The 25,819-nt window shown below is 47.7% G+C and overlaps 2 protein-coding genes across 5 annotated transcripts in view; both read left to right on the top strand.

Annotated features, from left to right (window-relative positions):
- The first annotated feature begins 1,940 nt into the window (after positions 1-1,940).
- Positions 1,941-12,253, top strand: LOC120906828 (glutamate receptor ionotropic, kainate 2-like). Of its 3 annotated transcripts, XM_040318883.1 has the most exons (10): positions 1,941-2,997; positions 3,076-3,248; positions 6,229-7,254; positions 7,336-7,542; positions 7,606-7,967; positions 8,048-8,472; positions 8,541-8,656; positions 8,821-8,970; positions 10,955-11,104; positions 11,522-12,253. In XM_040318883.1, exons 1-10 carry the CDS (start codon positions 2,892-2,894, stop codon positions 11,786-11,788), a joined length of 2,982 nt encoding a protein of 993 aa, XP_040174817.1. In that variant the 5' UTR covers positions 1,941-2,891; the 3' UTR covers positions 11,789-12,253. The 3 variants fall into 3 exon arrangements, with proteins under 3 accessions (XP_040174817.1, XP_040174820.1, XP_040174818.1); XM_040318886.1 differs by lacking the exon at positions 10,955-11,104; XM_040318884.1 differs by lacking the exon at positions 8,821-8,970 and having other exon boundaries at positions 1,943-2,997.
- Positions 12,254-14,706: 2,453 nt separating this feature from the next.
- LOC120906829 (monocarboxylate transporter 12-like) overlaps positions 14,707-25,819 on the top strand; it is a 119,037-nt gene continuing 107,924 nt past the window's right edge. The window contains exons 1-3 of one of the 2 annotated variants that reach the window (XM_040318891.1): positions 14,707-15,210; positions 16,230-16,746; positions 25,464-25,723. In XM_040318891.1, the coding sequence (XP_040174825.1) occupies positions 25,554-25,723 (170 nt within the window). In that variant the 5' untranslated portion in view covers positions 14,707-15,210; positions 16,230-16,746; positions 25,464-25,553. The remainder of the gene's footprint in view (positions 15,211-16,229; positions 16,747-25,463; positions 25,724-25,819) is intronic. The other variant, XM_040318892.1, reaches the window with a different exon arrangement.

Below are 25,819 nucleotides of genomic sequence, written 5' to 3'. Positions count from 1 at the left end.
CTTTTCATCCTTTCAACAGACACAATTAAATTTGTTTAAAAAGCATCATTGATACTTTCAAGAGAGCAGAAAATATATCGATCGAAGGAGGAACTTACACTTAGATATTATAAATAATAGATATTGATAGATATTGATATTGATAAATATTGATAACTAAAATTAAATTTTAAACACAAAACGACACTGTACAACGACACTTTTTCAAACTCCTATTACCTTAGACCAGAGCTCTCCAATCTTTTTAGGGTCGCAGACCTCCTTGCTTTGCGTGTACAGGGTAGTGATGTGCTGTATGGAGCGCACCCACGACTCCGATCCGACTCCGACTATTGTTGGTTCGATTCCGGCTCCGGCTAAATGGAACCACTAGATCCGCCCGGAGTCGGAGTCGTCCGGAGTCTTTAGGAGCCATTCGGAGTCGGAGTAGTCCGGAGTCAGAGTCGTCCGGAGTCGTTCGGAGTCGTTCGGAGTCTATCGGAGTCGCCCGGAGTTGGAGTCGTCCGGAGTCGTTCGGAGTCGTTCGGAGTCGGTGTCGTCCGGAGTCGTTCGGAGTCGTTCGGAGTCGTTGGGACTCGTTCGGAGTCGTTCGGAGTCGTTCTTTTCGGACAATTCCGAACGACTCCCAATATTGCAGCGCGGACCAACCTTCCGGAGTCGATTCCGAATTTATCGGAGGCAACTTTACCCATCACTAGTACAGGGGGTCCCCGAGATACAGGGTTAATGGGGACCGAAAACGACCGCAAAATACATCTCGAAGTTAGTAAGTCGATTGACGTGATTTCCCGGCTAAATAACACTAATTTTCGCGAAATTTTGCAAGTAATTGATGGTTTCAGCAACTTAATAAATCATTTGATATGATTCTGAATAAATGTAATAGTTTTAAACCTTTTGAAATGGTTATTAACATTCGATCAAAAGATACATTATTTGGCATTTTACAATTGATGAGTCAAATCAATTTGCTCAAAGAACTGTCAAATTTAGAACACCGCGTATTTCCGAAACTGCGTATGACAGGTACGGTGTATCTTTGGGACTAGCAGTATATATTTTCCTTCGTTGCTTCGTTGACATGTATTGAGAATCTACTTGTTTGTAGACTTTTTTTCAAAGCCTCTCGACCAAACATGTTAAATTCCTATTCTATACATGCCTGTTGAAAATTTAATCTTGATCGTGGGAATAAACTTGACAATATGTATTGCGGTAACAGGGCCGGACTCGTGGTACAGCCGTCAACTCGAACGATTTAACAACATGCCCGTTATGGATTCAAGACCCGAATGGACCGTGCCCCCATACGTAGGACGGACTATCCTGCTTTAGGTATTCAATAATTCACTGAAAGGTGGTATAGAAAGGCAGGCTTTGACCGACAAAGAAGAAGAGAATTGTAATAATAGTTTATTTTTTTACAAAATCAATTCTTTAGCGGACCATACGTTGAGGATCACTGCTTTAGATCACACCAAGCAACAAAAATTAACAGACACGAACAACACTCTGAACTGAACACATAACAACATCACAAGTGTGCGTAATAACACAAACACAAATTCTCATGACTTACAGGCGAAACACTCGGTTCAGGATGAATGAACGGCATTCCCTCATTTGCTCACAGTACAGGGGTCTTCGGCCTGTCACAGACTTGTAATATAATTTCAGGGTTATTGCAATCTAATCACAGTGCAACCATTCCTTCCTTAAATGTTATTATATTCCCCACACTAAAAGATTTAGAAAGAAAAAAATTAAAATTAAAAGAGATAAAAGAAGACAACTATCTACCCCTGTGCTTTCGCTTCATCATCGTTCTTCAGCAACATCGACTAAAAACCCAAACAAAAATCTTCACCAAAAACACACACACATATATATACAGAGCCAACAGAAATAAACGTCCGCAGTTTTGGTCTCGCCATGTGAAACGCAACACACAGTGAACCGAAACGCTCCTGAAGAAAAAGGAAGCACGGTGGGAAGGGTGGGGTTTTGTTGTTGTTAAAAATACACCCGGCCCACCCAAAAGAAGCGATGCTGGGCCGTTGTCAGTGTGCGCAACCGAGGAGAGAGCTCCATACCGCTAGAATCGGCCGGCATGCAGCTCAGTGAAATGGGGGAAAATGCTTGTGGGAAAATAGAACGCAACCATCGCACAGCTACGTACTTGCAGTGTCGCAAAGTCACCCACAGCTTGGGTGTGTGTGTTTGTGTGTGAGTGAGCGAAAAAGACACAGTGTCTCAGGGGATGATGGGGGGTTTTAACAGGTTACTCGAAAGCAATAAACATGCCCTCGGAATGGAGCGAACGGTTAAAAAGGCGCAATAATTTCTCCCACACTGTACTGGCACGCGTGACACACTGTCTGCACCGCGCGCGTAGGTCGTTGTGGCAAAAAGCGTAGTTTTCCCCCCCCTGGGCGGTTGTGATGCGTGCACCACCACACACCGCCACCGCCGCGGTTCCATTCGCACGGCACGTCGGGCGCACGGAGGGCCGCATTCAAACGTACGCACGTCGCGACCGGTTTCGGACGTCCCGTAGAGCGGCCGGCCGTAGTGTGCACTAGTGACAGCGAACCCTATCCCATTCATCCCGCGGGCTCGTGTGAATATTAGTGCAGATTCGATTTCAAACCGATTTGTTAATGTACTGTGAGCGTGTGGTTTGCGCCCGTGCCGTGAAGGAAGCGCTTTGGTAGCGCGGCGAAGCGTGCCAACAGCGGCCACTTATATAAGGCCCGTCAACGAGTCAATCTGTCAACCTGTCGGCACCCCGACCAGATGCAGCGCTGCTAGACGGCGCGCGATCAACTACAGCCGCAATCAACGCAGGACGCTCGCAGGTGCCGCTCTGTGTGCTTGGCAATCGACACGCGATGTCGACGTTCGGGCTGTTCGCACTATTGTTGATCACTCAACTAGCCGCTGTCATCGGCTACCACCATGGCGATCTGGACGAGAGCGTGGAGCACATTAAAATCGGTAAACGGCGCACTCTTCCATTTCGCAGGACGCGTTCAAGTGGAATTATTGTAAAAAAACAAACCAACTCTCGCACAGGTGGACTGTTCGATGGTGCGACCGAGGATGTGGAGCTCGCCTTCCAGTATGCGGTCGAGGCGGTCAACAACGAGAAGCTGTCGTACTCGAACTACCAGCTCGAGGCGCAGGCAGTGCAGGTGAAGTACGGCGATCAGTTCGACGCGTCCAAGAAGCTCTGCCGCCTGCTGAAGGTAAGCAAACGCAGACACCAACGATGTGCAACGATCGCCACACTCCTCCCCGTGTTCCCGGAACCTCGGTTCGGTTGATTTTAAACCAAACATAATCAAATAATAGTCCCACACGCGGCGATGCGATGCTGCACTGAACCGTTTATGCAAACAAACAAATCGCGCTCTGCATCGCTCGTGTGTCCCGGAAAGGGGCGGCAAACTCAAAGCGCTTGCTTTCATCCAAAGTCCCTCGCGTGAGGGCAGTGCCGACGCTTCTCATTAAAATATGATGGGTGTGCTTGACGGAAGGGGGGAAGTATTTCCCTGTTTACTAGCATTTCATTCATTTGGATATGCGATTTGATCTCTGAAATTATGGGGCTGCTTGCATCTCTGTTTGAAGATTTAATTTGTTTCCAAAATGCAATATTCTTCGAAACGCAATCGTCTACTTCGACACTGTTGGATTTTCCTTCGACATTCGTATACGCCAGCAAGAAGACACTATGTTGTACACTGTCCAAATGAACATGTTTTTTTTTCAATCACACAAGATCTACGTAATGAAAAGAGGCTGTTATGTGTCTATCTGTTATGCCAAAGTATGGGTTTAAGGAGCAATTAATTAATGTACATCTTACTTATCCGACGCTACAAAAACTTTGCGATCTTGGCCTGCCTCAGGAGTGTCCGAAACCGATCTCAGTCTCGGAATCAATTCCGGAGCCGATTCCGATGCTGGAATCGATTCCGATTCCGGAGTCGATTCCGGAGCCGATTCCGGAGTTGGTTCCGGAGCAGATTCCGGAGTTGGTTCCAGAGCCGATTCCAGAGTTGAATCCGGAGCCGATTCCGGAGTCGACTTCGGAATCTATTCCGGGATCGGCTCCGGAATCGATTCCAGCATCGGAATCGGCTCCGGAATCAGAATCAGAATCGCTATTTGCTACGGTGACGGAATCAGGCTTGACTCCAGAAATGGAATGGTTAGAATTGAAATAATGGCCTATTCCTATGAAGATGCCGAAACCGACTTCGTTTCGAAGCCAATTCTGATTTCGGAGTCAATTTCGATGTCGGAGTCGATTTTGATTCCGGAGTCAGTTCCGGAACCGATTCCGATTCCGGAGCTGATTCTGATTCCGGAGCCAAATCCGATTCCGGAGCCAATGCCGATTCCGGGGCCGTTTCCGATTCCGGAGCCAATTCCGATTCCGGAGCCAAGTTCGATTCCGGAGCCAATTCCGATTCCGAAGCCGATTCCGATTCTGAAGCCGATTCCAGAATCAATTCCGGAGCCGATTCCGGAACCAATTCCGGAGCCAATTCCGGAACCAATTCCGGAGCCGATTCCGGAGCCAATTCCGATTCCGGAGCCAATTCCGGAACCAATTCCGGAGCCAATTCTGGACCTACTATCCGGAATCGATTCCAGAATACTTCGGAGCTAGCCGGAATCGATTCCGACGAAATTTTCATTTTTCCCATCACTACAATATATATGGTTATGTAAGATGTAGTTTAGTAATCACTTAAGGAATGGATGTCATTTTTGCTATATAAAAACCATGAACATATCATTTCAAAGTATCATTCATCAAGCAAATCAAACTTGAATGATTGTTATCTAGTAGAGGCGAAATGCTCCATTACAACGGCGCAAAACGCATCTCAAACATGCACTTTGCTCTGATCTGATTGATGCATCATGCCCCAGTTCGTAATTGTGAACATTTTTTTTAATTAAAATATGAGTAAATCAACATACTTATTGAAACATTTTTATTCAGTTTTATGCTGATTTTTTAACTTAATATTAGCAAAACAGTATGCTAGATTACATCAAAACGTATCCCAAACGTTTGTGAATATTTAACGTTTCTGTGAAAGTGCTCTACAGCTCTTGTTTAACATTCAGAATAACCATGTTGTAAATCGATATTGGTTATCCTATCAATCCTTACGTAGCTTTTTCAAACACAATCGTACAATCTTGTATGATTTTAGAAATAGAGGTACTAATTTATGGAAAACAAGTCTTCCAAAAACTAAATAACAAAGAAATTAAAATTGTTCTTATTCAATTATGTCTGAATATAACCCTAAACAAAGGCAGTGTCCCAATTATTCGGGTTTTTTATGGAACATATTGCAACGAATGAACATTTCAAAGCATTAGATTCAGAGTAAGATACTTAAAACCCATTTTACAGCATTTCTTTAGCGAGCCAAAGTCGCCACAAGTCGCTCCTCCGATCAATCACCGTTTCGGCAGTAAATATCCCCCGGTGCTATCAAACGTAATACGTGAACAGCTTATTAAATGTGCTTATTCCATCACCGGCTTGAAGGTTTGGCTGGTATGAAATATTTATCCCAGACGCTCATCTTCCCGTCCGCTTCAACCCGGTCGTGCACGTAAAGCAGCTGCTAACGCTAAAAACACGCCTTCGGCCATTTGGTCCAGCTTAGGGGGGGATCGGCCGGTCAACACTGCACTCGGCCGAAGTGTGCTGGGTAAATATTTAGACCAGTGGCCATTGCAGGATGCGCTTCATGACGAGCGCTGTGTTAAAAAAAAAAAAACAGACACGTTGGAATGTTTCCCGCACGCCGCCCATCGCCGATTATCCGTTGGCACATCATTTTGGGTCATAAAATTTAAAATCCCTCTTCTGGGGTGATGGGATCGGAGCGAATGTTGGCGTGTGTGTGTGTGTTGATTTATCGCATCTATGGTTTGAATGGTACGACGTGTCGATTGGTTCTGAGCGGGATTGATACTTGATCGATAAAGTTTTAAGTGTGGCTGCCGCTCATCATCGGAGAGCTCATAACTTAACCCTCCGAATTGAGTGCGAGTGTAAAAATAGACCTTAAGGTTCGCTTTAGTACCTTCCTTTCCTTCCCGCTTTCTGTCACTGCATCTCCGCTCGTCCGGTCGTTAAATGCACGGTTTTGCTTCCCTTGTTCCCACACACACACACACACACACCAGACGGGAGTGGCCGGCATCTTTGGTCCCTCGTCGCCCAAGTCGGCCCTGCACGTGCAGAGCGTCTGCGACGAGAAGGAGATGCCGCACATCGAGACGCGCTGGGACGCGTACACCAAGCTGCCCACGCTCAACCTGCACCCGCACCCGCACATCATGGGGCGCGTCTTTCTCGATCTGGTCGTGGCGTTCGAGTGGAAGTCGTTCACCGTGCTGTACGAGTCCGGGCCCTGGCTGCCGGGCATCGCCGACCTGCTGAAGATGTACGACCCGAAGGGGTACACGGTGACGGTGCGGCAGCTGGATCTCGGGCTGCACGGCAACTATCGGGCGGTGCTGCGGCGCGTCAAGCTGTCGGAGGATAAGCGCATCATACTGGCCTGCTCGGTCGACTCCATGCCGGAGGTGCTGCGGCAGGCCCAGCAGGTCGGGCTGCTGACCGATCACCACCAGATCATCGTGACCTCGCTCGATCTGCACACGATCGATCTCGAGCCGTACCAGTACAGTGGCACCAACATTACCGGCGTGCGGCTGATCGACCCGGAGGAGGACAAGATCCGGCAGGTGGCCGACTTCCTGAACGCGTCCCAGATAGCGAAGACGCTCGAGCTGCAGGACGGGCTGAACCCGGCGAAGATGCGCGTGGAGACGGCCCTCATGTACGATGCGGTGCTGCTGTTTGCCGAGGCGCTCAAGCACCTGATCGGCAGCGAGCCGGCCCACCTGCTCGAACCGATCGCGCTCCGGTGTGACGATACGGCGACGTGGAAGAACGGGTACAGCGTGATCAACTACATGAAGAGCTCCAGCATACACGGGCTGACGCGCAGCATCCGGTTCGACCATCAGGGGCACCGGTCGGACTTTCTGCTGGACATTATCGAGCTCGGGCCGGCCGGGCTGGAGAAGGTGGGCGTCTGGAACTCGACCGAGGGGCTTAACTTTACGCGCAAAAAGGAACAGACGCTGCTGGCGTTCGACGACGGGACGCTGCAGAACCGAACCTTTCTCGTGCTGACTGCGATCGTGAGTGAGGGCGACAAGTAGACATGCTGTTGTTGCGAAAGTGTTGTTTTTTTTCGAAATTGTATCTCTCTTTGCACACAGTCGCCGCCGTACGGTATGCTGAAGGACTCGCCCGTGAAGCTGACCGGCAACGAGCGGTTCGAAGGCTTCGGCATCGATCTCATCCACGAGCTGTCGCTGATGTTGGGCTTCAACTACACCTTCATACTGCAGGAGGACGGCGTGTACGGCTCGCTCAACCGGGACACCAAGAAATGGAACGGCATGGTGCTGGAACTACTGGAGTGGGTAAGCAACGCATCAACATCTCTGCCCGATCGCAACCTACCAAGCAGCTCCTCACACTTACAGCGCGCCGACCTAGCTATTACTGACCTCACCATCACGTCCGACCGCGAAAGTGCCGTCGACTTTACGATGCCCTTCATGAACCTGGGCATCTCGATACTGTACCGCAAGCCCACGAAGGAACCACCGTCGCTGTTCTCGTTCATGTCGCCGTTCTCCAAGCAGGTGTGGCTGTACCTGGGCGGTGCCTACATGATGGTCTCGATGTCGCTGTTCATCCTCGGCCGCATCTCGCCCAAAGAGTGGGACAACCCGTACCCCTGCATCGAGGAGCCGGAAGAGCTGGAGAACCAGTTCAGCTTCAGCAACTCGATGTGGTTCACGATCGGTGCGCTACTGCAGCAAGGTTCGGAAATTGCGCCGAAGTAAGTGCAGGAGTAAACGCTGCCACTAGAGAGTTATACGTACGCATTATTCCTCCTTCTTCTCTTCCTCCTCCCCACAGAGCACCGGCAACGCGTGCCGTCGCTTCGATCTGGTGGTTCTTCACGCTCATCATGGTATCGTCCTACACGGCCAATCTGGCGGCCTTCCTCACGGTCGAGCAGGTCGTGTCGCCGATCAGCAATGCGGAGGATCTGGCGGCGGCCGGCGGCACGATCAAGTACGGTGCCAAGCGCGACGGCAGCACGATCAGCTTCTTCAAGGACGCAGAGTACGGCACGTACGCGAAGATGTACCAGTACATGATGGCGAACCAGGAGCTGCTGACCTCCTCCAATCCCGAGGGGCTGCAGCGCGTCAAGACGGAGAACTACGCCTTCCTGATGGAGTCCACCTCGATCGAGTACATCGTGGAGCGGGAGTGTGACGTCACGCAGATCGGGGGCCTGCTCGACGACAAGGGCTACGGGATAGCGATGCGCAAGAGTAAGTAGAGGCAGCCGCGACACTCCAGAAATCCCAATAATGGCTTCCAAATGTTTTACGTACGGCAGATTCGCCGTACCGCAGTGCGCTGAGCGAAGCCGTACTGCGGCTGCAGGAACAGGGCGTCCTAACCTCGCTAAAGCGCAAATGGTGGAAGGAGAAGCGTGGCGGTGGCGCTTGTTCGGTAAGTATCTGGTCCTATTCCCTCCAGTTCCGTCTCTACCGTTCGCCTCAGTTCATCCGTCACGCCTCAGTTCGGGATGCAATTGGGTCACTGACAGTTCTTCACACATCCATTATTTCTGTTTCTGCTCGGCCAACACTTGTTGCTGCCCTTCCCCCACCCAGAACACGATGGAGGAGGGTGGAGCACTTGCGCTCGAGCTAGCAAACGTTGGCGGCGTCTTCGTACTGCTCATTGTTGGCTGCGTCGCCGCCCTGTTCGTCAGCTTCTGCGAGATGCTGTGTGAAGTGCACAGCCGCACGCGCGAACTGAAGGTACGGTCCGTGTGCGAATGTGTGGTCCGGCGTCCACGCCTCCTGTTGAAGGAATTGCTTTCGGTTCAAATAATATTCCGCTGTTCCGGCCCACTCCCTCCCCCCCAGGCGCACTCTTCTGCACATAGCACCATAGCGTTTGCACACTACCGTGTTAGACCTTTGTTTCGTTTGTCCGCTTTTGCTGATGTTTGGGGCATCTTTGGACGCAGATTAGATGCTGTAACATCTGTAGACTCTTGTGGCAGTAGTACTAGTACGTAACAGGTAGCAGTAGTTGAAGATTCAGTTATGTTCCCTCTCCAATCTACCAATGAACCCTTCCAAGTATTCCAACCTTTTCCCTAAGCATCCACTGAGTCCTGCTCGAGGCTCAGCTTCTTGTACAGCATGTTCCAAGAATCTTCACAACACTGCGGGCCAGCTGTAAATTTATCTGGAATGTGTGGAATATCGAATACTCCTTCAAAATTACCTTTCCAACTGATAGCATCAGACCCTCATCGTTTGTCCGCTTTTGCTGATATTTTGGGCAACTTTAGACGCTGTTGCAGATTAGATACTGTAACATCTGTAGACTCTTGTGGCAGTAGTACTAGTCCGTAACAGGTAGCAGTAGTTGAAGATTCGGTTATGTTCCCTCTCCAATCTACCGATGAACCCTTCCAAGTATTCCAACCTTTTCCCTGAGCATCTACTGAGTCATGCTCGAGGCTCAGCTTCATGTACAGCATGTTCCAAGAATCTTCACAACACTGCGGGCCAGCTGTAAATTTATCTGGAATGTGTGGAATATCGAATACTCCTTCAAAATTACCTTTCCAACTGATAGCATCAGACCCTCATCGTTTGTCCGCTTTTGCTGATATTTTGGGCAACTTTAGACGCTGTTGCAGATTAGATGCTGTAACATCTGTAGACTCTTGTGGCAGTAGTACTAGTCCGTAACAAGTAGCAGTAGTTGAAGATTCGGTTATGTTCCCTCTCCAATCTACCAATGAACCCTTCCAAGTATTCCAACCTTTTCCCTGAGCATCCACTGAGTCCTGCTCGAGGCTCAGCTTCTTGTACAGCATGTTCCAAGAATCTTCACAACACTGCGGGCCAGCTGTAAATTTATTTGGAATGTGTGGAATATCGAATACTCCTTCAAAATTACCTTTCCAACTGATAGCATCAGACCCTCATCGTTTGTCCGCTTTTGCTGATATTTTGGGCAACTTTAGACGCTGTTGCAGATTAGATGCTGTAACATCTGTAGACTCTTGTGGCAGTAGTACTAGTCCGTAACAAGTAGCAGTAGTTGAAGATTCGGTTATGTTCCCTCTCCAATCTACCAATGAACCCTTCCAAGTATTCCAACCTTTTCCCTAAGCATCCACTGAGTCCTGCTCGAGGCTCAGCTTCTTGTACAGTATGTTCCAAGAATCTTCACAACACTGCGGGCCAGCTGTAAATTTATCTGGAATGTGTGGAATATCGAATACTCCTTCAAAATTACCTTTCCAACTGATAGCATCAGACCCTCATCGTTTGTCCGCTTTTGCTGATATTTTGGGCAACTTTAGACGCTGTTGCAGATTAGATACTGTAACATCTGTAGACTCTTGTGGCAGTAGTACTAGTCCGTAACAGGTAGCAGTAGTTGAAGATTCGGTTATGTTCCCTCTCCAATCTACCGATGAACCCTTCCAAGTATTCCAACCTTTTCCCTGAGCATCTACTGAGTCATGCTCGAGGCTCAGCTTCATGTACAGCATGTTCCAAGAATCTTCACAACACTGCAGGCCAACTGTACATTTATCTGGAATGTCTGGAATATCGCAAACCCCTTCAAAACTACCTTTCCAACTGATAGCATCAGACCCTGATCTCGATCACACCAACACCAACAAATTCCCACTAGCGCACCTTATTAACCAACGTTACCTGCATTTGCCGTGTTTCCCCTTGTTCCTGTCCCATTTACCCCCTCTCTTCACAGCAAAGCACTAGCGACGATGGTGCGGAGGAGCTCGACATGGACAATGTAGGCGGTGTGTTTTTTGTCCTCTTTGTCGGCTGCTCGTTAGCCAGCCTGTTTGGCTGCTGCGAGTTGTTCTTCGTCATTGCGCACCGGGCCCGCCGGCACAAGGTAACTCTAGCACACTGTTTGCGATATATGTGTTGTGTATGTGTTCGAGCTGGGCACCGGCTAGTGCACCCAGAAGAAGGCGTCCGGCAAACGTACACTAACCCCTACCACCAAATTGTGGACATGTGTGTGTGTGTGTGTCTATGTGTGAGTGTTGTGCTTATGGGAGCTTTGTTTTGGGTGTTGGGGAACTGTAGGTTTGTATCACCGAAAGGTAAGTGATGAACTCCACCAGTACCTAACGCTTCACCGCTGATACTAATCTTCAATAATTCGAGAAATGTTTCTCTACTCTTGCTCTCCTCCTCTCTGTCTTTCTCTTTGAAGTTTTTAATTTGATTAGTGATTAACACTCATGCACGCTAAACGTTCGCCTTTTGCCATATCTCGATAACACGCGCCCGTCTCGTTACCCAGGTACCGTTCCGTGAGGAGCTGATGGCCGAGCTGCGGTTCGTCGCCAAGTGCCATGGCAACACCAAACCGGTCCGCCATCGCAAAAGCTCGTCCGCCTCCGGCGAGAACTCGCTCGAGCTCGACGTGGAGGACTCGACCAGCTCCAGCAAGCAGGACATTTCTGGCAGCGGAATGGGCGACCGTCTGCCGACTGGCAACCAGCGGAGGCAAAACGGTGGCAAGTTGGCACTGAACGGAAACACTCGGAAGATGCTGCCGGAGGACTGACGCTTCAGGACATGCATCGTGATTTGTTGTTTGAATGGGAGGTTGCGGACATTTTGGTGGAGGATATTTACGAAGCTTGGAGGAAGAATTGTACAAGAAACAAATGAACGTTAAAACAAAGAAATATTTACAGGACACACAACTTAGCCGAACTGTTCTGATATGAAGTATAGTGCGAATCTGAATTCACTTAAGCAAATATCGATAAATTACGTAACGTTTTGGGTCAAAGATATCAATTACTATACAGGGCTACGATTTGCTAAAAAAAAAAACAAAAATTTTAATTGCAATCTGTGTTACTAACAATTTTTAGCATACAAAATACTATTTTAAAGGCTTCAAATGAGCATCTGAGCTAGCATACGCATGCATAGGAAAAAAAAATTAGTTCAGTTGAATATTGATGCAAACTGCAATACTCCACTGTATACATTAAGTTTAATAAAAAAGAAAAATATGAAATTGTGGTTTGCTACTCAACAGGTTCTCAGTGTACTATCACTGCGTGACGTAGTAAATGGATGTTCCCTTAAAATAAAGAATTTTTCTACTAAAAAGCTCCAACAGCATTTCTTTGGTGAAAGTTGCCTCAAACTTCGGCACAAATAATAAAAGCCTTCATGTAAGATTAATTTTGTCTCACATTGTGCATTGAGATTCTTGGAAGTCATTAAGAAAGCTCCTCTGAAAAAAGCTCCTTCATTTCCCGGGAAGCTTTAATCAACAAAACCAAAGAATAGAACTTGCTTTTAAAGGATTTTCCCTTTCCCGGGCTTGGAAAACGCAAAGCCTCCATTTTCCATTTTCCACGCGAGTCAAGCTTTCGCGAAAAACTTTCACCAAACTTTCCGACCCCGTAAAGCTATTGGACAGATGTCACCACCAGTACCCAGCTAGCACTGTCGTGCTTACCCGAGCCTTAGCCGAGGCCGTGGAGATGGTTACAGAAAAAAAAACTGATTACAATTTGCCGAGCAGCAGTAAAAACCAGCAGATCGGCATGCGTCATCGTGAGTATGCAAAGCACAATCGTAACTGTTGCATTTCCGCGTTTCATTTGTGTTTCCCCGTCCCCATTCCGCTCTTCTTCAGTTGCAGAGAAAGAGAGCGAGAGAAAGAGAGAGAAAGAGAGAGAGAGAGAGAAAAAAGGCTGCCTCAGGATGTATGTTTACAAAGCAAAGCGCCAAAGGACTCCGTGCGGGGGGTAACGTGTGATGACAAAACACACACCTTTCCCAGCCCGCCCAGGGCCGGGGTTTGAGTTTGATTAATGAGAACGGGGCAACAGACGGGGATGACTTTTTCGGGCGCTGACGAGTTCAGCTGTCCAGAGAAAGAAAGGCCATTCCTAGAATTATACGAAATATTTACGCTACGGGGGGAGGGCACCAAACAAAAAAAAAAAGTTGCAAATATATTAAATAATGTCCCAAAAAAAAAAGAAAAAGAAAATGGACCGGAGAAAAACTCATATCATTGCAATAAAAAAGGTAATAAAAAGCACACCTGCCAATCATTTGGCTCTGCAGAAGTGTGCATTCCCGAGCAGCAGACACAGGCGACAGCCCACTTTAGGTGTCGTAACATTTGACAACAAAAAAAAAAAAAAGCGGGGAATAAAAAGCAAACCCAGCGCTGTGTCATTTTACTTTGTGGAATTAATATTTAATTGGCGTTCGTACATTGCGGCGGCAGCAAATTCAAATAGATTACCCCCCCCCAGAAAAAAGGAAAGGAGAATGCAATAAAGATGGCACACTCAAATTAATAATAGCTCCCGCACGAACAATGCGTCTTGAGTAAACGAATCCTCGTGCCACAATGCATTAGTAATGGCACGCTACTCGATTCGTTTGCATGAGTGATTCGTTTTTTTTTTTTTTAATTTAATGATTACACATTAAAGTAGGGAACGAGTAGGCACGCTTTCTCGCAACCGGCCGTAATGATGCGACCCGTAGGTAGGAAAAGTTCTCTGTTTCTCAAATTAGACTATAGAAGTTACAAGCAGTAACGCACACACACACACCCTCGCTCATACACAAATTGGATTGGATGGCTGGTAAGAGCGAGCGAACGGGGAAAAGGGAGCGAACGCTACTTTGAATTTCCACACGGCGGTTGTGTGCTAACCCGTTGTGAAAGGTGCAATAATCAAGTGAGAAGATTAGCACCGATTGACGTGTAAACTAAGTGGCAAAAGCAAAGTGTGTGAGAGAGAGAGAGAGAGAGAGCGATATAAAGAGAGAGAGAAAGATGGAGTGACATACAAATGTGTACTAAGCGAGCGGGAGAGCGAGTGAAAGAAATCGGCACTGCCTGCCGGTGTGCGAGAGTGTTTGTAATCCTTACACCGTAAAGCATCCTTTCAAACTGAACTGTCGAAGCTGACAGAAACCGACCGACGTTCAGACGCAACAAACATCCCCACCGGGTTTGCCCTCCGTTCTCTTTCGCACGCTCGCGCGCTCGCCTGCTCGCTCTGCGACGCGACTACTAAAAGACACGAGCAGGAGCGACCCGAACGGTTGTGCGCTGTGCCCGAGCGTGCCGCAGCTTCCGATCGGGAGCTTTTCGGCGAGCGCAGAACCCCTGGACCCGTTGATGACGTTGATCACGGTGCTACTACGCCGAGAGCATCGCTGGAGCGAGAGAGAGAGAGAGAGAGAGAGAGAGTGGAAGAGCGAGAGAAAGTAAAGGCAAAGAGATACGCATACGATGCGGGTTTTGCGGAACGGTTTTTGTTTGTGAGGGAGAGAAAGTGTTCGGGCGTCGCAAGGGAACCCGCGCTCCACTGCCGGTGGAGTGGCACTTGTGGCGATGGGGTGGTGTGAGGCAGAAAATAGATGCTTTGGCGGTCTTTGCTAGCGACGCCATCGTTCAGTGTCCGCCACGGTCAGTCGATCCGTGTCGGTTGTGCGACCTGCAAGCGCGCGCGCGCTCGAGCTAGTCGTCCAAGGGGCCCGTTTCCCTTGCCGGTGGGCCAGGTGACCGCGTTCGAATCCGTTTTATCCGCTTGCATCGAATCCAACGCCACGGTCTCCAGCGGGCACGGCCAGTCGCACGTGCCACACGTGCTTAGCCGAATTGACCCAGACACTTGGCACCCGCTCGGTGCAGCCACTAATAAAGAGTCGGTGTTGGCGTGCGTGAAGCGAACGAAGGAAAGAAAGCAAGCAAAAAAAAAAGGCAACAACAACAAAAAGGAAAACACAAACCACCCCCAAAGGGGTGCAGACCGCGTTACTGCCGGTGCTCAATACGAGCGTGTGTGTGTGTGTGTGTGTGGGTGTTTTTTTTTTATTTCCATTTCGTATGTTTGGTCGAGTGCGCGCGTAAACACTACGAGAACATCATATCAATTAATGTCACCCGCGCGGCCCACCGCGGACGCTCATAAACGCGACAAAAATTAATGTGTAAGTGGCCCCGTTGATGTTTGCGGCGTGGCCCCCCTCCCCCTCTCCCACTACTTCCCTCCAATTTCACTCCCGCTCCGATCATATGCATAGAAACGGTCCCCATCCCCGCTTCAAGCTACTTGTTACATCGAACGGCGTCTTCCACTGCCCCTCCTCCTGCTGCTCTTTCTGTTCCTAGCCAATCAATTTTACGAGCCGAAACAGCCACCCCTCCCCCCCCCCCCCTCAAACCCTCGCACCGTTTGCAGCAGGCCGGACGGTGTAGAAATTAGCCGCGAGTGGTCGCAATAATTGCAAATGTGCACCGAGTGCGTGTTTTTGGAGTAAGGGTTTCACCACTCCTCACAGGGCCTGCCTCATTATTTCCACCGCCCCATGTCATCCCCCCATACCCCCCTCCCCCCTTCATAAAAAAGATGCGTCCCCGTTAGCGACCCGATCGTTGAGGCGTCCGGACAGTTTAAATTGATTTTGTTTACATTTCGGTAGCTGCCCAGCTTGCTCCACTCTCAGCAGCGGAACTGCGTAGGGGTTCGCTAACAAGGGGTTAATATTTTTGATTTCAAAACTAGCACTGAGAAACACACCTCCCCCCCTCTCCCTCTTTCTTCCCTTGAGCTGCCACTTTCTTACTTCGAAAGGAATCGGATAGATGAAAGCGCGCTACCCGGCGTAACGGCCGCTAGCGAGGAGGCGGGCGCATCTTTTCTTGTGTCGCAACCAATTTTGCGGCCGTACCGCCGCGAGCACTGGGCCAGGGTGAGGAGGAAAGAGGATGGAGGTGCGAGGGAGGGGGAAGGTTTGAAAATAACATCACCTTAGTTTACATATTTATGCGCCGCACGGGCGACAATCGCACCGCGCCTTTCCTTTCCAACGCGGCTTATCGGTGTTCGGCTTACGGCTTCCCCGCTCCATTTTATCCCCCCTAAACCAAATACTTTAAAAAAAATAAAATAAAACAAAGCAGAAGCCTCTCAACCACTACCTTTCTATCCGCAAATAATGCTGCTTAGGTTTTCAGTGGCGCACACTTGCTCGCCGAAACGAAAACAGTGCCCGCAGCCCGGTCCCTCTATTTTGGCGTTCGCCAACTAGCAAAAAAAAAAGGGTTTGTGTATGTGTGTGTGTGTGTAATTTTGTAAGTGTGATTACGTGGTAAAGTGCTTGAGTGTGTGTGTGTGTGTTTGTCTGTGGTTTGTGTTTCTAGAGCACGACGCGATCGCTCGAGTGCAACGGAGTGATACTCCTGCCCCGCAAGCTCAACGCTCAACTATCAACTCAACCATAACCTCAACATCCTGGGGGAAAAACAATCCCCTGCTCAGCGCCGTTTCCGCCACCCTGCCATCCTGCCACCGTTGCCAGTGCCTCTCTGTGTGTGTGTGTGTGTTGATGTAAATTTGTGTGCAAATCTCACGCAATCAACACGCTCTGCAACCAAACAGCAGCCGAAGAAGCCGAACAGCAACAACCGCAACAACAACAACAACAACACCAACAACAGCAACAAAAACCATCCCGCCCCACACTGTAAGTAGCCGAGGCGTCACAGGCCGCACAGAGCGCCTGAATGTATGTGCACCCGCTGCACTCCCGGTGCCGCTGGCGGGCGGCTTACATACATGCAGGCGCGCGCGCTCGGACCAGCGTTCGACCGCTATGTAGGTCATGGTCTCCCTGTACCTTTCCCGCCAATAACCTCGCACCTCGCACGCCCCTTGCGGAATGCAATCTGACGACAGCGTGCCCGAGATACTATGGCGACGACAGCACACTGCTCTCTCTCTGTGTGTGTTTGTGTGTTTGTGTGTATGTTTATGTCGCTGTATGTTGACGCCCAACCAAACTTGGTCAGGCTCGCGTCGGTCTACACGCTCTCTGTATGTTTGTGTGCATGTGTGTGTGTGTGTGTGCATCTTTGTGTGGCCTCTTCTTATCCCGCCTGCTCGATTTCGGAATGACCTACTGACTGTTGGCGTTGCATCGGGCAGCATCGGCACGACAGACTGGACCCATTTGGGCTGTCCTGGATCCCTGGCTCGTTGATGGGAAGGGGCTGTGCACTCGTTATGTGTGTGTGTGTGTGTCTGTGTGTATGCACAGAAACGAAAGGAGCAGCCCACCAGCTGGAGTGCTGGTCCAATTTCAGGTCCCGAAAAATATGTAATCACGCTAATGAGGGAGAGGACAAGAGAGAGAGATGGAAGGGGACAAGGGAATGGGGAAATGAGGGGAGTGAAAACTGGAAAGAATACGAATCTCCCCCCTCCCCAATGGGGCTGGTTTGAACCTGTTCGAAGGCAAACCTTAACAAGACCTATTTGCTTATTGGCTGGAATTGCATACCGTTTAGGCGTTTGTTTTTAAGCTTGCTTCAGTAAGCTTGTTCATGCGGCTTAAAGGCTTAAGGGCGTCTCTATTGCTGTACTGGATTGGATGTTAATGCACACTGTGCAAGGGAGGGTCCCCGTCATCAGGTATGATTTGTAGCCTGTGACAATTATGATTTCAATGAATAAGGCTTTTTTTAATTTCTTTTTTTTTTTAAATTATATCTAAATCACTATTTGCGTTAACATTTGTTGCCAAATCGGTATCGGCTGAGCTGTCAAAGCCATGCTGCGGGGACATTTTTGTTGCAAGAGAAACAAATCGATTTGTTTCACGGTTATCTGTTGCAGGAACTTTTTCGGACGCGTTTGCATACCACAACGACGGTTACGAACTAGGTTCAACTTATTTTCAAAAACATTGTTGCTAGCAAATACGTGCAGAGTAGTTTTTTGTTTCGCTCAATAAAAAGGAGTACTGTGTACGTCACTTATTATTTTCATATTTATATTTATGGAAAAGCTTCTTAAAAATGTTACCATTTCAGCTGAAAATTGCATACTTATAATCTTATTCTTAAAAATTTGCTTAAACGTATATTTCACTTCTTATAAACAGGATTGCAATTGTGCAAACTCGTCATTTAAATGACTGCTATTCAGATAAACTGTGTTCTTATTATACCTTCAGGAATCCCTTCAGGAATAATACTATTAGAAAAAGTAATATGGACTATACTATTAGATTTTTGGACATAACATTCAGAATAAGTTATTCTACAATTTGTTCTTCAAGTTCTACAAAAGAAGACACAATTTGAATTGCAATAGCTCCCATGAATATTAAAACATTGTTTAAATAAGGCAATGGTTTTATGAGTTATTTGATGTCCTTTATGAAAACACTCTTGCACTCGAAAATCAACACATTTTTTTCTTATTTTTCCTTAAGATTAACAGGGCATTAACTTGTCGTATGAACGTTCCATTAGAGTAGACTGTTTTATACACCACGTTCAATTGTTAACAAGTGTGTGTATGTGTGTGTGTGTACTCAAAATGTGAATTTGTAGTAAAAAGTAAATATTGTTTTCTCTTTGCATTTTTTAATTGACTTAAAACGCTTAACATATTCAATTCATCATATTTTTGCTTTTTGTTTTCAGTTTTGACTAAATTGTTTTCTTTTTTCTCTCTTTATATTTATAGTAATTTTAAAAACATATTTTTTTAAGATATTTTCACTTTTTCCATATTCACTTACGTGTTTAGTTATTTAACTTTTAGTGCATACCTTTAAGAGTGTACGCATTAACAATTGATCTCACGGCTCCTAATGACGTAAGAGTATGCAAAATGCTTCCAACCGGTTGGTGCCGATTGCATACTTTCAGGGGTATTTTTTGGGTACGTTCAATCCTTCCACCAAGCAGCGGCTTGTTTGGCCCCGTTTGCTAACAAGGCACACTCCGGCAGCGGGGTGCAGCGGGCATGCCGAAACCAGTTGGCTTTACCCAAACCGACCGAAAACGACACCGGGCACCAAAATCGACCAACAAGAACAGAACAGTGGTATCATTCTTTTTTCTTATTTGGAAAATGTTTTGTTCTGTTTTTTTTTCTCTGTTTTCTTATTGGACTCGCTCGTTCGGTGCTATCTTGCAAAGCAGATGCCAGATGCCTCAGGGCCATCATTCGAGCGCATACACACTCACACACACACACACACACACACACACTCATACAAAGAGCCAGAACGGGCTCGTCTGGGCCAACGACCAAGTAATGAATGATCCGTTCTTTTTACAAGCTGGAACACTCTCGGCCCTCTCGCCTTCCCCTGTTACACCAATGGGAGGGAGAGGAGGATCGATTCTGAAACAAGGGCTGTCGTGTCCGTGGTCCATGGTTACACTCACAACACACTGCAGCAAGTGGTACTGCGCTGGAGAAGCAAGAAAAAAGAAAGGACCCCGGGATCCTTTGGGCAAGGACGTCCGAACGGGGTTTAGCTTATGATTCGGGCCGGTACGTCATAATCTTTGTAATCGGCGGTGGTTACTCCTTCGAGCCAGCAGCCCAAAACGCTCCTGTCACAGCAGCAGGTTGCGCGGGCAAAAGATGGATAGCCCCTAAATCATCCGGCCATCAGTTTATCGAAGCCCGGTCAAGAAGTGGCTGACCCTTCTGCTGTGCTTTTCCCCCCTTTGTTTTCGGTCCGCTCCGGTCCAATAATCCCTCATTACGGTCTGTGTGTGTGTGTGTGTGTGTCGGTTGTACCGTAGCGGATGGGGCATGGCACATACGCGCCCCAAGAGGCTGCCAGTTGCGATAGTTTAGCTCCGTGTGCTGCTCGGCCGGCTCATCACAACCGCAAACGAGGGAGCAAAATGTGCAAAAAAAAAAAGCCGCAAGCTCTGCTATTCCGACCGTTGCAGGATGCAAACGAAAAAAAAAAAGAACCGAAGTAAGGAGGCAACACAAGGAGGCTACATACAGGGTTTCCCACGATTTATTGGTCAGTTTCCATGATTTTTTGGTGCGTTCCCACGAATTTTTGGTCGTATCCCATAAACTTTAAGTTCGTTCCCATAATTTATTGGTATTTTCCGATTGGATATCAATACAATTGGACCAAAAAAATCTGGGAAACGGCCAAAAAATCGTGGGAACGCACTAAAAAAATATGGGAACCAACCAAAAATTGATGGGATCCAACCAATAAATTGCGAGAAACCCTGTAAAACAGTTGCCACCCGCGTGCGATGCGGGTGAGGCGGCAGCAAATTTAAAGGGATTCCTTTATTAGCATAGATATCTGTAGGTAGTGCGCACAGCGTGCCAGCGTCCCTCCCCCGTAGCCAGTAGCCCCACAGCCGCCCACTCATCGCTCCTCTTTCTCCTCTCCCCGTCCCCACACTCGCCCTTTGTACCGTCCGGGTGCCGGCTGGCTCGTAAAGTAAAAGCCAACATTTTGCTATGACGTGGGTTAAATAAACCATCATTTCGACTCCACGGCCACTCTCTCTCTCTCTCTCGCGTCTGGGGCCGCCCGGCTGCGTCATGCGACTACCCATGCCTCATTACGCCCCCACCCCGTCCTACACACACACACACACACACGGACACACGGGGACATTCCGAAACGAGCGAATCTTATCAACAGAAGCTTTCGCCCGTGCCATTCACAGCCACAGGAGCGCAAAAATGAATGAACATCTCCACTGTGTGCTGCGGATTGCCTATCTTTCTCGCTGTTCGCTCTCTCTCTCTTTCTCTCTTGCCCTCTCTCTCTCTCACACACACACATACGCCTATTTCTCTCTCGCTTTATTGAGCCAGGGCAAGGTGCACCAATGTCCTACTTTCGTGCGCAGCGGTCCAAACGGTCCATAAAGCGTGACACACACACACACACACACACACACACACACACATAGAGACAGACCCCGCAGGGTGGTAAAATATTGCTTTTCATCCCATTTTCCCTTTCTGCTGCCTGTCTGTTGCCCTTGCGCTACACGCCAACGCTACGGCGCCCGTGCTACGAAAAAAACCAAACGCGATAACCGGCTGCTAACCTTGGAGGGTTCGTCGTTTGCAGGCAGCAGTAGAATCCTGCGGAGGAGATGGATGGATGGATGGGGGGGGGGGGGTGAGGGAGTCGGGGGAAGAGGGAAGAATTTCGTCTTGGTCGTCTGGGTGGCCCAGGTTCAACTTTGGTCCCAATTCGTTCTGGAACAACCACCGGTCGCTCCTGCGTGCCCAACGTGAATGCTCCTTTACACCAGCAAACCGGCACACCGATTCGTACGCCGGTATGCGTGTGTGTGCGTGCGTGTGTGCGAGGTAAACATTTGCCCATATGCCACCACCAACCCCCCGGGGGTGGCAGTGGTTCGCCTAACCTTTCCTACGGGCGAACTGTGCTGATTTCGACACTTTTCCTCTTGGACCGATAAACTTTGCCGAAGCAGCCGGTGGACGAATCTGTTTCGAGTGTGTGTGTGTGTGCCGTCGGAGATTTCGGGCTGCTCATGAAGGACATCTCAAATTTAATTTGGAAATAGATGAATTGTTTGACGTTTGCTTAAGTCAAACAGGGTGAACGTGCCCCGCAGTTCAGCAGTGTGTTGAATGTCGTTCAATAAATCTAATCCTCCCGCTCCTTCTACCGCCCTAGCAGGGGGGTGATGGCAAGAGGGGGCAAGGGGGCTCGTTGAGTCTGCAGCAGCGCATCCCACCCGCCAATCGACGGGGCGTGCACGGAGTGCGTGGGAGTGCCAGACGCTCGGCAAAGGCAAAACGGTAGCATATCTTTTTTCCATTTTTATGCTTCACACTTTAGTGTGTTTCCCCCCCAAATATCAAATCTTCTCGAACCATCCCCCCCCCCCCCCACGAATGGAGAGGAGAAGCAACAGTAATAGTAATAATAAAAAACAGCTGGAAACAAATGTGCAGCCTGCTAATAAATTTACGACGCAAAAACTGGCACTCACTCCAGAATAAAACCACGGCGACCACTGGGACCACGGGTGGGCAGGGACGGCCCTCCCCAAAGCGATGCAAAAGGCTGTAAAAATCAAATTCGTCTCAATGTGCGCCGGGTTTTCAAACTGATTAATACACCTCCGTCTATTGGTGATGCAAGATGGGACAGAAGTTTAAACTGGACGCACTAGCGAGGAAGTGTAAGCACTCGAAATAGTTCGAGATGTTCTTGGAAGCGCCTCCACACACGCAACCTCCTGTGGAGCGCAAAAGTGGAGCGGAACCACTTTAAAATTGCACCACATAGAGTTTAATGTACCATTTAATGAGCCAATCTCAACAAGGTTTAATGACGCTCCGGAACAAATGCATCGAGCGTGGGGAGGGGGGGGAGACTGCTGCTCGTTTTGATTGTACTTGGTCCTTGGTGAAGCGTTGGTGAAGCGGATCCTGGTTTTTACGGCGTTGACTGTTGAGATCGATCTCCCAGTGTCAATGACATCGGCTCTAGTTAAAAATAGTTTCCAGTTGGTGGGGTAACGTTCGCTAACAATGTTTGTATCGCACAAGACGAGCTCAACAAACTACAAGCATTGCGTTCGAGATTGCTTATTTACTGTCTTTTGGAGCTGTGACGTTACCTGGGAAATAAAAAAAAAAAAACACCTTCTAGAGATTGTTTTTTGCCGAGTTGTATTTTTGCATTGAAGAAGATGTCTCATATCATTTGAAGCATGTGGTTTGGCATTAATTCTATGAGACATTTTTTGGATGGGTGTAGAATTAGAAAATGTGTTCAACATTGATTATTATTATTTATAGATCTTACATAAATATATTTAAAATTTTTACTTTTTTACATCGGATTAACCTAAGCATAGTCTGATTTATTATCACTCTGGGTTTCCAGGTTCATAGTTGTGGGACACTTCCTTGACTCTGTCTTATAGGAAGTAAACATCATATGATGAAAATTGGACTCTATAGCACCCTTTTTGGACAGGCGCCTTAGAAATTCCTATTAGATTTGTCCAATAAGGATGCCATAGAGTCCAATTCCCATTACATTAAGTTCATATCCCGTTAGAAGGAGTCAATAAGCTGACCCACAGCTATGAGAACTCCTGGAAAACCCTGTAATCGAATGCTGATAATTTCCCGATTAAAGCCGTTTGAATTGTGGAATTGAATGACATGCATCACGATTGTCCGCGAGGAGCAACAGTTTCGGGACAGAATAAAGGCTGCGGCTGTTTTACCTGAAAACCATGAACACGATTCGGAATGACACGATTCGGAAAACTTAATCAGAGGTTTTGTGGGAGTTTTAGAAAGAATAACGCCCATCAGATGATAGGAATGAGTTCATACCGACGCTTTTCGGGCCAATCTGCTGCGCTTTCTTCCCAATGCGACGTGACTTCACCGCATTTTCACGATCAGGGCCTCAAACTCAATGTGGATGACTACCGAAAGCTTCTGTAAATTGTAGTAAAGTCATGGATTACAAAATTGGCCAATGGTAGGCCGTATGTGTAGCGGTAACGCACGATACTTTGCCATGCCATGTTGCCAGTTGCCAAACCGCAACGAAAGAATTCAGAGAAAATGCATCACATTTGATCAGCTAGCTTCCCGGAACTGAAACCCTTTGTATATTTTATTTTTTAGCGAATTTGAATGAGGTATCAGTAGATCGCCCAGCAACAATAAAGCGCAATTAGTCGTTCCAATTAAATCCGTGTACGTGGCCTTTCCCAGGGAGGCGGCAGCCAGTTTCGGGTCCTAGTTCCCGAGCCAGATACTGACCATCATTGATGCAGATAGTGATTATTTGGAAGGATTCGTGTAAAAACCATATTAAATATCCTTCGCACAACTTTTTTACAAATCATTATTTTTTTTTTAATAAAATAAACATAATTCTTGTGAAAATAGAGAACTGTCAAATGTATCTTGACCGGATGTTAAACTCCACCAGATTTTCCAGGAGTGCTGTGTGCTCGCAAATGTTCCATCTTTACCTGATTCAGTTGAGATTTGAGTCATTCTAGGAGCCAGAAAACAGCTCCTGCTGCTGTAAAATGTGATTATATTTAATAAACTATAGCCTATTCCTATAACAATGCGTGGATATCATAGTTCAGAATATTACGTTTTCCAAAAAAATATATAAAAAATAATATGTATGTTGATAATAATGAGAATGAGTGATAGATTGTTACATATGCAATACTAAAATATTGGAACAGAGATAATATCAGAATGCTCGCGGGAGGGAAGAGGAGAGAGAGTCAAAGGGGAAGAACAAAACTGTGTCACTGAATTGCGGAAAGCGTACCGAGGCGGAAGCTTGAGCATAAGAATGCTATGCAGAAAACAGACCTCCAATAAAGGTGGCCTGGGCTCTAATGCGACGAATTTACAATGTTTCATGACCAATAATCGAACTACGCTCCGTATATGAAGGGAGATTATTGGTGGGAAACCTAAAACAACGATTACTTCTTTGGCTCAACAACCGTTGTCGGTCAAAGCCTGCCTGTACCAGTTGTGGGCCTGACCAGACAACCAGACAATTCTCACACATTCGAGAATAGAGCGCACAAGACAACATTAGAAAGACCGAAGACACGACAAGTCGCGAATATCACTCGTCATTCGCCGGATGAGACCTTAGGTCTTCATAGCCCGGCCAATGATGTCATCACAGAGAACATTGAAAATAAGCTTAGAACCCAACAGAACCTCAAGATCCAGATTCATGAATCATTGAAGATTTATGAATCTATGGAGATTTATCTTTATGGATTTATACATCTTTAGAGAGAGCACATTCGAGATTTTAATGACTACCCGGCGAAGTTTCAGATAAAAAAATCTCAGTAGAAGGTTCATGAAGTACAACACTATAATAGGTAATGCGAGGTAATTGGTGAGGTCGGCAAATCTTGTCCAATCATGAAGCTGGTGTAAGTAGTGAGCAATATTTAATTGAAAGGTCCATCGTAAACATAGGGAACATCTTATACACGCTGAAATGCCTGCTCAGTCGTTGAGCAAACCCAATGACGATGGAGGTTTAAACTCTGATATACAGCCGCTGAGTTGCACAAACAATGGAAAAGCTTTACCGACGTGGCCACACTCGAAATTCGCTGCTAAAAATGGCGAAATCCTGGCAACGGATAGACAGCGTACAGCGTTGCCTTAGTAGGCGCTTGATGGGGCGTTTCACAGCGAATAGCTGCCATTACATAAAATAAATTACAATTAAAGATTCCACCGAAACCCATTTACTTACCACCCCCGAAAATTGCGTTCGATTTCAATGCTCGCTCTCCCCGCATGCCGCTCACAATTGATCCTTTCGCTCTCTTTCTCTTTCCCTCTCTCTCTCTCTCACACTATTTTCCGCCACAGCACACATGTACACGCACAGAAGCGAGCGCGAATGACACCGGACGCCGGCCGTCAGCATCCGAGCCACGGAGCAGCAGCAGCAGCCCGACCATGGCCACCATCTCCCTGAAGGGTAGCAAGACCTGGCCATCGATACTGCAGCGGATCGACGCGAAGGGCCGCACGTACAGCTTCGTCGTGCCGACCATCACTACCACCTCACCCACCCCGACGACTCCCGCGCTGCCTCCGACCCCGTGCCCCGAAGCGGCAATTCACAGGTACACACTAGTGATGGGGAAAAAACAAGTTTTGGTCGAAATTCTGATTAGCTCCGAATTTTTGTGGAAACGATTCCAGATAGTAGGTCTGGAATC

This window comes from Anopheles arabiensis, chromosome X, assembly GCF_016920715.1.
Source record: "Anopheles arabiensis isolate DONGOLA chromosome X, AaraD3, whole genome shotgun sequence".
NCBI lineage: Eukaryota > Metazoa > Arthropoda > Insecta > Diptera > Culicidae > Anopheles > Anopheles arabiensis.
The sequence above is the reverse complement of the archived record's forward strand: the minus strand, read 5'-3'. Positions and strand labels throughout refer to the sequence as shown.